Source organism: Mustela lutreola, chromosome 10, assembly GCF_030435805.1.
Source record: "Mustela lutreola isolate mMusLut2 chromosome 10, mMusLut2.pri, whole genome shotgun sequence".
Classification (NCBI taxonomy): domain Eukaryota; kingdom Metazoa; phylum Chordata; class Mammalia; order Carnivora; family Mustelidae; genus Mustela; species Mustela lutreola.
Window position 1 is genome coordinate 32,636,911 of NC_081299.1, and position 13,358 is coordinate 32,650,268.

The following is a 13,358-nucleotide window of genomic DNA, read 5'->3' on the forward strand; positions in this document are numbered from 1 at the left end:
TAGAGGTTACTGGGTGCTAGCTCAGGTATGAATAAAATGATCCTTTGGTTTCAATTCCAATTTCTTTCTCATGTATAGTCCCCTTGGGAACCCTAAGGAGAGGAGACAAGATAAGCAGAGCAGGGTTTGACGATTCCTGGTCCTTGAGTATGGCAGACTCTATTTTTGGTTATGGTGGTTCACAAATGTTTGCGGTCCTTCTCTGTGGATGTCAGAGTTGGCCCGGTGAACCTGTTCTGACCAAGAAAATGTATCAGTTCCAGGGTTGCTGTCCTGGATGAACTCGGCTCTCAGAGCCAGGTAGAAGTTCATAGTTCTCAAGGGGCTTTCCCTCTCTCTCTTGCGACAAGGTATGAAGAGCCAGTGTGTCATTCACATGATCACTTTTCTTTCACGAGACCAACATTGTCCTGGATATGGGTCACTTGATAAGCCTGGGTCACAGCACGAAGACAAACTAGAATGTAGTCAAGCTGACTGGCCATAAACATGTAGGGTATTTCAAGAAAAAACAAAACAAAACTCTTTCTTGTTATTAGTCACTTTGAGATCATTAGCTACCACAGCCTAACTTACTTGGCATGTTTACCCTATTACCATCTGTATTAAGCACTGTGGTTTGTTCTTCTAACATCTTTTCTCCCTTCGTTTCTCCTAGGAAAACTCTCATTTTGCCCAGGTTGTTCACCTAACTCTGCATGTACTTGGGGGAAGGGATTCTAATTCCAAGCCACAGGGGCAAATCATAACTAATTTAAGCCTTTCATGATAGTTTCTTCCTTCTTGATGGCAACTGTGTTTAGACATGGGCATAAGAGACTGTGGGAAGTTGGCTTGAGGTCTTCCGAGACAGGTTTTCCATGGCAATAAAAAGGGGCACATGGGAAGAAACAGTCTCTCTACTTCTGCCAGACATTATGTGGATGGATGTGTTAGGTGGAATTGTGGCAACCATTCTGTAACTATGAGGGACACTAACCTAAGAATATCAGCGTGGAAAGATATAAAGAATCTGGGTCCCCTGATAGTCTTATTTAGCTGTTAAATGAACTAATCCTAAAGCTGACCTTCCTCTAAATTTCTTGCTATGTGAGATCATATATTTTCCTTATTAAGACAATAGAATCTGGAATGGAGGGGAAACTAATGAGTTTAGTATTAGGGACGTTGAGGTGATGGCAGGATAGCATCCTTTCACATTGCTGAAGCTCAAGAGATGTCAAAATTAAACTTGAATTTGGGAGTCATCTACGGGGAAATATTATATAACAACACATCCTATACCCGAAACAGTATCTCCGTGCTTGAGGAATTTTGGTAGTATAACAAAACATTATACTTGGACAAGTGTAGCCATCTCCTAATTGGATATGTGCTGTCCCAGGTCCTCACCTGTCACCCATCCTGGGAAAGGAAGACCACAGGGGTGGTAGGAACCTGCTAGCAAGGGAGAGCAAATACACTGAGGAAGTAATGACACCACCTGGGTCCTCAGACCCTGCTCTCCTCAAGCCTGGATATGGACATGCATCTGCCTATGACTTACACGTTCTAATTTTGCATAGATGACTATGAACATGGATTATAAGAAACTTCTAAATTTACTTTTTTTTTTTAAGATTTTATTTATTTATTTGACAGAGAGAGATCACAAGTAGGCATAGAGGCAGGCAGAGAGAGAGAAAGGAGGAAGCAGGCTCCCTGCTGAGCAGAGAGCCTGATGCGGGACTCGATCCCAGGACCCTGAGATCATGACCTGAGCCGAAGGCAGCGGCTCAACCCACTGAGCCACCCAGGCGCCCTACTTTTTTTTTTTTTTTTTTTTAAGATTTTATTTATCTGAGAGAGAGTGAGAGAGACCATGAGAGGGGAGAAGGTCAGAGGGAGAAGCGGACTTCCTAAGCAGCTGGGATCCCAATGCGGGAGATCCTGGTACTCTGGGATCATGACCTGAGCCGAAGGTAGTTACCAGCCTTGGCCCAGCCAAGCCACCCAGGCACCCTAAATTTATTGACTCTTATCTAGCTTTTAGTATACAATTGTTCCAGCAAACTATGGTTCATCCTCTCATAGACATCCTACGTGTAATACTGGGAAAGCCCCGTAGGGAGCCCCAGGGTCAACAAAATGAACACCATGAAGTACCAAGGAAATAGTCAATGTAGCAGATGGAGTCTCTAGTGCCCAAGGTGATCCGTGGTTGGGAGATAGTTTTGGGGGCGCCTGGGAGGCTCAGTCAATTGAGTGCAGGGATCTTGATTTTGGTTCAGGTCACAATCTTTGGCTGGTGTTCCCTGCCCCCACCATGAGCTCCACACTCAGGTGGAGTCTGCTTGAGATTATTTCCCTCTCCCTCTGCTCCTCCCTTCACTCATGCGCTGGCGCGCTCTCTCTCTAAGATAAATACATAAAATCTTAAAAAAAAAAAAGATTAAAAAAAATCTGATACAGAGAAAGAGACAGCACAGCAGGGGGAGCTGCAGGGGAAGAGGGAGAAGCAAACACCCCGTTGAGCAGGGAGACTGATGTGGGGCTGGTTCCCAGGACCCCAAGATCATGATCTGAGCTGAAAGCAGATAGTTAACTGACCCAGGCACTCAGACACCCTTAAATTAAATAAATAAAATCTTAAAAAAAAAAAAAAGAAGAAGATAGATTTGGAAGATACTAATCTATAGGGCACTAGTTTATTGATACTTTAAGAAAATATATGGGGATACTTAAAGAATTAATTTTTGAAATGCCGTTTAGATATAACTTTTCCAAAGGCATATCCAGTGGGTAAACGCACATATCTGCCTAATACTTACAGTGAAACCTATACTTTACCTGAGACATCTTCAAAATGGGTTTTTAAGTTGTCACTGCTGGGCCTGCATTGAAATTACTCTTGCTTCCCTAAGCCCCCCCCCCCCCCAATACATTTTCATGAGCTGGAAGAGTAAATGCAATCTTAAAGATGGCTAACTTCAGTCTTGCAGTTATTTAGAAAGGATCTGGCTTCAAACATTGTTTGCAGGCAGAATTTCTAATTGGCTAGGACCAAGGACGGTATTTAAAGATGACTCAGTGGTACGGCCCGGGGCGGGGGATGATGGGGAAAGACCAGGCAGTGGTCTCTCTAAAAGAAGTCTTAGACCCGTTTTCATCATATTGAGGTTCTGAGGCCCAGAGCCGCCGCAAACTAGGAGGTGCTGTCCAGTGTAAGAATATCTGAGACCCCGAGAAATGCACCTTCAAATGATCCGATTGGAGGCGGCTAAAACCCAACTCCCCTCAACCCCCACCCCCAGCTCCAGGCCAGGATTTCCGCCAAGAATTCCAAAGCCACGGTCCAACTGGGGGCCTAGCCGGGTGACCTTCGCCAGGCTCCAGAATTCCCCTGGGGACGTCCCCGAGGCCCTGTTCCGGACTCTGCCGGGGCTCACCGGTGCCCTCGGCCCCGGATGCTCGCGACCGCCTTCGGGACGCATCCCGCAGCGCATCTTTAGTCCGGGAGTCAGGACATCCTTTCCGCCCCGCGGGACACCGCCCCGGCCCCTCCCGCTCCCGCCGCCCCACCCAGGCCGGCAGCGCCACGCCCACCGGGGGGGGTCCCGGGCGGGGCCGGGGATGCCCTCCCGCGGCTGCACCACCCCCAGCCGGCGGCCCGAGGGCTTCCCGAGGCCCGGAGCCCCGCCCGCCGCCCCTCCCCCGGCCGCCGCAGGCCCCGGGCCCCGCCGCCCCTCCCCGGGCGCCGCCCGCCGAGGCCGCCTCTGCAGCTGGCCGCGCGGCCGGCCCGCGCCCGCCGCCGCGCGCTGATTGGCTGACGGGTGCCGGCGGCGGCGCTGAGTGGCCGGGCAGATTCGCTGGGTCAGGGCTGCAGAGGCGCCTGGCGCACCGGCCGGAGCGGAGCCGCGGCGCGCGCTCGCCCCGGACGCCGGCCGGCCGGCCGCCAGCCAGCCTGAGCGAGCGGCCCGGGACGTCGAGGGGGCCCGCGCGGCGCGCCAGGCGCCGCCGCCCTGGCCGCCATGTGCTCCCAGCTCTGGTTCCTGACGGACCGGCGCATCCGCGAGGACTACCCGCAGGTGCAGATCCTGCGCGCCCTCCGGCAGCGCTGCTCCGAGCAGGACGTGCGCTTCCGGGCGGTGCTCATGGACCAGATCGCCGTCACCGTCGTCGGCGGCCACCTCGGTGAGCGAGGCGGGCCCCGGGAGGGCGGGGAGGCGCGTCGGGGTCCCCGGGAGTCGGCCGGTGGGCGCGCGCACCCGGGCTTCCTCCAGCCAAGTCTCCTTCGGGTCCCCCAGACTAGCAGCCCTCCCCCGCGAGCCCTCCTTGGGTTAGAGAAAGCCCCTAACCTTGAGGGCTGCCTTTGACCACCACCGTCCGCCCTGAGGCCAAGATTTGAGAACGGGATTCCGCGTACTTAGGGCACTTTGTTTTGGGAGGAACTCGAATTCGCCTGAAGCTGCATGGAGGTCCGAGGAAAATCAAGCTGCAAACCCCGTATTTGCAAATTCTGCTCGCATTCGTGCCCTGTCAGGATAGCTTTTTAGAAACCCTCACCACATTTACGAATTGCCATTACAGTGAATGTTTTAAAAAGTTTTTCAGGAGTGTGTAAGCATGAGTAATGCACTATAGAATTATCATTCCCAAACTAGGAGCCTACATAGGGGGAGAAATTTACGACTGGAGTCCCTTCTTGAGTGTGTAAGTGGGAGAGTAGACCGTTGATGGGTTTTTAAAAACTCATCCTCCTTCCTAAAAGTGTTGAATTCTGATTCCAGAAAAGCCAAGATTTCAGGTCCAGACCATTCTGGCCTCATATTTCTCCACTGCTGTGTCCAAGAGACATTTTTGGGTAAGACGTGGTTATCATCTCTGACCCTGACCTCAAAAGGTTAACTATGTGTTTTAGATATTCTTAATTATTTTTTAATACAAGCAGTCTCCTCCTGGAACCTTTGGTTTAGGAACCCCCACTAACCTGCAGTTTGAGTGGCTTCAGCCTCTACTCTGGAAGTAACCCAGCTACTTCACTGGCGATCAGATGTGGGACTGGGGGCGGGGGGAATTTGGGCCCAGTTCAGAGTGCGTTTTTAATCATACCTGGTTAAATAAGATTATAATTTGTTACTCTTCTTTAGCAGAGGAAAGGGATTCCTTTCCCTTTCTGAACAGGTGACTTAAAGGAGTTTCGAATATGTCCTGTGTATAAGGTATCTGTTCTAGGTGTTTTATCCATAAATTTATCTAAACCCTTCATAAGTAATATCAGACTGGATAGCCCCCCTGATAAATATACTACAAGCTTTAGGTGTCATACGTTTAGTCTAAAACAGTGTGTCATCTATAAGGGGTACTGTCTGTTGAGTCTTGATTTGCTAAAACTCTTACAGTTACTTAATGTAGAACTGGATTCCAGAACAAGCAGTTTGCAAATCTGGTTTCTTAGCACAGCTTTGCTGCTAACAAGTATCTTGGCTTTGCCTTGAGGAGGTCACTTAAAGTCTTTGAATCTCAGGTTTCTTGTTTATATAAAACTAAGGATTAAGGTGGTTCTAGCTCTAAAATTGTTCAGTGGAATTATGTTATCTTTTACTGATCTAGATCTAGGATATACATCTTTCTACCCCCAGCGTTAGTTTGTTTCCTCTTCATTTTATTGATTTATTTTGCAGCGTGTAAAGATGCCTTTTTTGAGGTACAGCAGTTGAAGTTCCACATCATATTTCTGTTGTAGACCCATCTGGCATTCTGTGATGGAGTAGGGAAATTCTCTGTTTTGTGTCTAAAACCCCATTTGAGGAGCGCCTGGTTGGCTCAGTTGGTAGAACATGTAGCTCTTGATCTTGGGGGGTTGTGAGTTTGAGTACTATGTTGGGCATGGAGGTTACTTTTTAAAAAATTTTAAAAAACAAACCATTTTAAAGAATTGGTCCTAGAGAAAGAAAATTGTTTTCTTTTTCAGCAGGAAAACCCTTTAAACCTTTTAATTAGTGTCTTAAATTTTACAGGAATTCATGTGTGAATGTATCTCCGTCTCTTTGCAAACCAGAAGTTACTTCTTTCTAAACTACGAGAAAATAGTCGCTGGAGTAACTGCAGGCAGGCATTTTTTGAAGGAGTTTTAATCTTTTGTTAATTCAGAGATACCCAGACACAATTCATGACACGTAAAACAAATCTATCAGATCACTCTTTCTGCCATCCAAAGCAGTGATGAGATTTATTTGTCATGGGGGTGGGTTAATTGAAGCCCAAGGGGTAAGCTCTGTGTAAAGAGTGAGCTCCTTTGCTTGTTGCTGTAATCATGAAGCCCAAGGGGTAAGCTCTGTGCAAAGAGTGAGCTCCTTGCTCAGTGCTGTAATCATGACTCGAACAGGGTCTTTCAGTAATAGGCACTCAGTGAATATTTTTTTGAGTGAATAAAGGTATGCGCTCTATTTCCCAGTATCTTCTATCGTCAGACTACAGAAAAGCCTTGGCAATTTGCTGAGCCAAGTATTCCTCTGGAGTAAACTCTAGAACTTACTGGCTTTGAAATGCAGAAATAGTTACTGATATTAATGACATTTCCCATTTGCAAATTATTGAGGGTGAGAGCTGGGAAAGCCTTTAAGATCATCCATCCTGACCCTTTCGTTTTACTAATGAAGGACCCAACGCTCAAAGATACTCAGTGCCATCCAGCTGGTTAGCAGCTAACTACAGTTCAAGACCCAATCTAATTCCCGTCTCTGGATACAGAATAAGCATGTGCGAGGGCATTTGCAGCCCATGGTACCTTTTTCCGTGGATGTGGAATTGAACTGAGTTACCTGAGGCTAGACAGTGACTTTGCAAAGTGATTTTAAAATTTAGGAAATTAGGGGCGCCTGGGTGGCTCAGTGGGTTAAGCCTCTGCCTTCAGCTCAGGTAATGATCCCAGGGTCCTGGGATGGAGGTTCACATTGGGCTCTCTGCTCAGCAGGGAGCCTGCTTCCCCCGCTCTCTCTCTGTCTGCCTCTCTGCCTACTTGTGATCTCTGTCAAGTAAATAAATAAAATCTTTAAAAAAAAAAAATTAGGAAGTTAAGGCACCCTCTTTACCAAGTCTCCTTCTCGAGATTAGTGCAAGGGGGTCCATGCAGGAGTCCCTTTGGGACAGTCGGAGCAGGATATCAGCCAATTACTTAAATTCTTTCCTAAGCTTCCCTCTGTGGAGGCTAGTAGGACCCCAAATCAGAAACGAAAATTTCAGGTTCTGTCTGGAAATAGGACTCATACAAGAGATGGAAAGTTTGGGATTTAAAGATTGCAGTTATTTAAACAAGGTAATACGAGTAAGCTGAAGATGTTGTGCACATGCAAGGTTTGTGGTGAGTGATGTTGCTGCCCCAGTGTAGGTTTGCATGGGATGAGTGGGAATGGCCGCTGGGAAGAGTTAATGACCTTCGGGCGGCTGAAGCAGTCCTGCAGGGAACGCTTTCCCTTCACCCTTCTGCAGGACGTGGCATAATGAGAGCCATGCCCAGATATCTCCATTCCTTCTTGGAAACCGCAAGTGGTTCATTCGTTCAACGGATATCTCTTAATTACTCTCTACCGTGGGCTAGTGTGGTGGTGCGCATGTCACCCAAATACATAGTCAGAGTCAAAGCAAAATACGCATGGTGTTTATCATGGACCAGGCAGAGGTCGGGGTTCTTTCTACAGATTAACTCTGTAAACATCAGTAAGGTATCTGGCACGTAGTACTGGCTGGCAGGACCAGTACTCAGGAATCGCAGGCTCAGCAAACTTGGTTTCCTCCCTTCCACTCCACCCCCTCCGTGCACCACCTGCCCTGACTTCACCCGAATCCCCGCGGTGCCCATCGGTCCGCTCCCTCTCCCTCACCTGGCACGCTTGCATTCATTCCTCCTTCCGCTCAGCTCACATCTCTCATCTCTCTGAGGTCTTTCTTGAGCTCCCTCCCCTCCCCTCAGGCAATCCCTTTCCCATCTGCTGCCAAGTAACGTTGTTGAAAATAGCATCCATCATATTTTATTGTAATTTATCTATTTACGAAGTTTATAGTCTCTCTCTTTCGCCCTCTCTCCCTCCCTCCCTCAACGCCTGGGAATCCCCCAGATGTGTGCTCCATAACTGGTACCCAGTAGGCCTCCGGTTAATGTTTGGATGGTTGAGTGAAGGGCCTGAGAGGCTAATTTGAAGCATAGGGGACTTTTGCCGTAATTAGGTTCTGTTTGGGAAATCATGTTTGGATGTGTGAATGTTGTTGTGATGAGCTGTTCTCTGAGGGCACAGTCACCCATGCAAATTAAGTTCTTTGACCACCCATGGGCCTTTACAACGACAATTTCTGGTCTCAGGAAACAAGTATAGTCACAAACTCAGGGACAGGCATCAAGACCGGAAAAATGCGTCTGACCTGGAAATGAGGGTGTGTAACAGTTTGTCTCTGAGGAGCAGAATGATTCAGCATTCCTTGCCTTCCTTTCCGAGCTGAAACCTTGGTGGCCATATGGCGATTTCTAGGTCAGGTTCTTTTTTAAGTAAATTTTTATTTACTTATTTAAGATTTATTTATTTATTTTGGGGGGGGTGGGCACCTGCGAGTAGGGGGAGGGGCAGAGGGAGAGAGTCCTTTCAAGCAGATACCCTGCTGAGCACGGAGCCCTTCATTGGGGGTTCAGACCCTGGGAGATCATGACCCTAGCTGAAACCAAGAGTCAGACACCCAACCAACTGAACCACCCAGGTGCCCCTAGGTCAGGTTCTTTAAATTAAGGTGTCTGGGATACTTTTCCTTGGTTCCTTGTAGTAATCAGGTGAGTAAGATTGAAATATTTGGGTGGGGGGAATCCTAACTGAATTGGAGGAAAAGGTCATATTGCAGACTTCCAGAAGACAACAGAGGCCTCATGGAGAGGGGAAGGACTCCCGTTGCTATGTAAGCAGGCACTAGCAGACAAGGATACCATGCTAACCTAGGGCACAGAGGTCGATCTTTGACCTCTCTGCCAAAGGCCTATGCCTGACACCCTGTAATCTGAATAAACCACCATACAGGACTAGTGGATGAGTCAGAGAGCGGATGCAGGCCCCTACCTTGTACTGTTTCTAAGCGGATATGAGTACTGAACGGATAGTCTTTACCCCGAGCGTCCTCGTTTATATCCATGGGCCAATCTCAAGGACTGAATGAAGGTGGATCGGATGTGTAGTTTATGATTCTTTTTTTTTTTTAACTTTTTTTTAAAGATTTTATTTATTTACTTGACAGAGAGAGATCACAAGTAGGCAGAGAGGCAGGCAAAGAGAGGGGAGGGGGAGAAGCAGGCTCCCCGCTGAGCAGAGAGCCCGATTCGGGGCTCGATCCCAGGACCCTGAGATCATGAACTGAGCTGAAGGCAGAGGCTTTAACCCACTGAGCCGCCCAGGCGCCCCTCGTTTATGATTCTTACAGTAGTTTTTAGGGATACCTCATAAACTGTGTCGGAAAGAGTTCTAGAGCCAGTAGACTGGGATCCTGAGTAGATCTCAAAGCCTTACTTACAGATCTGGACCACCTCTTGCCACTACCATCGCACTTCCACCAGATTGGTTAGGCTTGCCTGGTGGGAGAGGTGGAGCCATCATCAGAGATGTCCGTGTCCTGCCCATCCATCTACACCTCCTGCCCATCCATCTACACCTCCTGCCCATCCATCTACACCTCGTCCTTGGCCCTCCCCTTAGCAGGGAGTCCAGTGACATTCCAGTAGGGCACTGCTAGCTCACTGCACTCCACCCCCTTCTCCAGGGGCTAAGTGTGCCACCTTGCCCACTTCGCTGAGAAACTTCACCTTATTACTTTAACACAAACCTACAGCGTGGTCTGAAGTTTTCCATCTATTTCTATTTGATCCTTCATTATCAAAAAGTAACTCAAGAACCTCCCCACACACACCAAGAGAAAGTGATAAATTTAAGTTACTTTGCATTGAGGAACTAACAAGAATAATGGTTCTTTATTTCTGCAACTCTGTTATTAATGCTCCAATATCTTTTACGTGCCTTGATCTTCACAACCATCCTACTTGTTCCACAGCTGTTGCCTGCCCATCTCTGCCAGGCCCTGTGCTAGGTACTGGAGGTAGAATGAAGAGGACGAACACAACCTCCATCCTCATGGTTAAGATTTCCGTCATTCATTTGGTCAACAAATACCTGCTGATTACCTGCTGTGTGTAATGTATCATTCTAGGTACTAGAAACTGACACCCAGAGAGACCGGGTGCCTCTCCAGGAAATTACAGTCTAGATGGGAGAGAGAGGATATAAACAAGATAAGTCAAATATATAGTATGTTGGTGAAAAGGGCTAAGGAGGAAAAAGCAGGGAAGGGGATGGAAGGATAGGATGTTTCTGGAGGTAGAGGAGGGGATGCAGTTTTGGATAGGGGGGCTGGGGTGATCCTTAGCTAGGAGCTAATGTTCAAGTAAAGACCTGAAGGAGGTGAGGAAGCAAGCCATTTAGGTGCCTGGGATTAGGGGCGCCCGGGTGGCTCAGTAAGTTGTGTCTGCCTTCAGCTCAGGTCAGGATCGTGGGGTCCTGGCATTGGGCCCCACTTCAGGCTCCCTGCTCAGGGGAGAGCCTGCTTCTCCCTCTGCCTCTGTCCCTGCCCCCACTTCTGCTCGCTTCCTCTTCTCTCTGTCTGAAATAAATAAAATCTTTTAAAAAATTGATATCTGGGATTAGAGTAGTCTAGGGAAGAGGGAGCGACAAACCAGCCTGTGGCCAGAGCGGAGTGAACCACCAAGGGCAAGTATTAGGAGAGAAGGTCAGAAAAGTGGAGGATAGGGCGCCCGGGTGGCTCAGTGGGTTAAGCCACTGCCTTTGGCTCAGGTCATGATCTCAGGGTCCTGGGATCGAGTCCCACATCGGGCTCTCTGTTCAGCAGGGAGCCTGCTTCCTCCTCTCTCTCTCTGCCTGCCTCTCTGCCTACTTGTGATCTCTCTCTGTCAAATAAATAAATAAGATCTTTAAAAAAAAAAAAAAAAAGAAAAGTGGAGGATAGGGGGAAAAGTGCCAATGTATAGGGCCTTGTGGGTCATGGAAGGATTTTTATTTTTTATTTGTTTAAGTAGGCCCCATGCCTAGTGTGGACCCCAACATGGGGCTTGAACTTACAACCCCAAGATCAATACCTGAGCTGAGGTCAAGAGTTGGACACTTAGCCGACTGAGCCACCAGGTGCCCTGGTCATGGAAGGACTTTGTATTTTACTCTGGATGTGCTGGGAATCTGTTGAAGGGTTTTGAGCAGAGGGGGGACATCATCTCCCTTATGGTCACAGGATCATTTTGATCACAGTGTTGAGAACGGACAGATGGTAGTGAGGGCAGAGGCAGGGAGATCACTGAGGTCATTGCTACAATTCAGGTCTGGAGAGATGATAATTGTTAGATTAGAATGATTTCAGGGGAGGAGGTGCATAGTGGCTGGATTTTGGATAGACTCAGAAGACGAAGTTGTCAGGACTTGCCTGACATCAGATGTTGGATGTTCAGGAGGACTCCAGTGTGTCTGTCCTGAGCAGCTAGAAGAATAAAGTGCCATTTACGCATATGGAAAGGGTATAGGAGTAGGTTTGGATAGGTGGTGAGGATCAGGATTGAGTCCGAGATGCCCGTGAGACATCCAAGTGGGAAATGTCATGTAGGCAGTTTCATCTTGCTGGGGATATAGAGCAAGCCCTGGCCTGAAGATATCCAAAGTAAAAGCATCTGCAGACACCTGGCAAGGGAATGCCTCCAGATAGAAGAGAGAAGAGGTCCAGGGACTGAGCAGCCGGCAAAGAATCCTCAGTATATGGGATGAAGAAATCCAGGAGTGAGTGGCATCTTGGAAGCCAAGTGGAGAAAGTAGTCAAAGAGGGAAGACGTGATCAGACGGTGTCAGGTTTTACTGGTTGATCAAGTCAGATGAGGGGTGAGAATGGACCACTGGATTTAGCAATGTGGCCTTAGCGTCGGGTGTCCCTGAGAAGTCTCATGACGTAATGGAAACCAGGGAATACACACGGTTTTAAAGAGTCTTGTAAAGGGAAGGCGAGAAATGCATTGATAGCCAGCTGGAAGCTGAATTGTGTTTCTCCCCCCAATTTTCTCTCTCACTCTGCCTTCTGAGGTTACAGCAAGAAGGCAGCTGTCTGCAAGCCAGGAGCAGGGCCCTCACCAGAACCCAGTCATGCCAGCATCCTATCAGACTTCCAGTCCCTAGAACCAGGAGAAATAAATGTCTCTCTCTCTCTTTTTTTTTTTTTTTTTTAAGATTTTATTTATTTATTTGACAGAGAGAGACCACAAGTAGGCAAAGAGGCAGGCAGAGAGAGAGAGAGAGAGAGATGAGGAAGCAGGCTCCCTGCTGAGCAGAGAGCCTGATGCGGGACTCGATCCCAGGACCCTGAGATCATGACCCGAAGGCAGTGGCTTAACCCACTGAGCCACCCAGGCACCCGAAATAAATGTCTCTTGCTCAAGCCACCCAGTCTGTGGTATTTTGTTACAGCAGCCTGAGATGACTCAAACCTTGCTCAGACGGGAGATGGGTTTGGGAAGTTTTTCTTGAAGACGAGAGAAATAACAGCATGTTGTATGTTACATGAGTGATCCAATGGTGACAAATTGATGATGCAGGGGAAAGAGGTGAATCGTCCAAGCACTGTTTGAAGTGAGTGAGAGGGGTTGGGATCTATTGCATATTTTCAAGGAATTAACCTGAGCTAGGAGCAAGGGCACTTAAGCTGTTCTAAGAGAGAAGGTAACCTATAAGACCCAGGTGCGGGCAGGTAGGCAGATGTGCTTGTGGGAGCTTGTAGAGAAGTTCCTTTCTGATTGCTTCAGTTTCTCTCCTCGCAGTAGGAAGAGGGAGAAGGAGAGGGAGGGAGGAAGTAGCAGGATGAAAAGTGAAATCGTTGTCTTAGGTCAGGGAGAACGAATGGACTGGGGAAATAGGGTGCTTGCCAGGCAGCAGGAAGGATGCCCTTGAGACCAGTCAGCAGGTCTGTGTGTTGTTTTCTCCGTATTCCATTGCGCAGGAGGGCACACGAGGTAGGCTGAGTTGGATCGGTCTAACCAGGGACATGGTTTAGCCAAGCAAGGAACAGGTACAGGATCTGAGGACATACCGTCGGTTTGCAAATACATGCTATGGTGTCCAAATGTGGACTTGAAATAGGTTAAGAGGGGAAGTGAGGGACAGTGCAAAGGCGGGGACCCATGCACAGTAGTTCCTGGAATCAAAGATAGTAAGCCAGAAAGGGAGGAGACAGTGACTAGAATTATGATGAGTGCATGAAGTCTGGAATCACCCAGAGTCGTGGCTGAGGCTGGGTGGTGGATAGCA

General features: G+C 48.2%; 1 protein-coding gene across 1 annotated transcript in view; it reads left to right on the top strand.

The window, feature by feature from the left end:
• Positions 1–3,856: 3,856 nt before the first annotated feature.
• The window catches only part of RIMKLA (ribosomal modification protein rimK like family member A), a 31,964-nt gene continuing 22,462 nt past the window's right edge, over positions 3,857–13,358 (top strand). Inside the window, exon 1 of the mRNA XM_059136602.1 lies at positions 3,857–4,173. Within this exon, the coding sequence (XP_058992585.1) occupies positions 4,011–4,173 (163 nt within the window). The 5' untranslated portion in view covers positions 3,857–4,010. The remainder of the gene's footprint in view (positions 4,174–13,358) is intronic.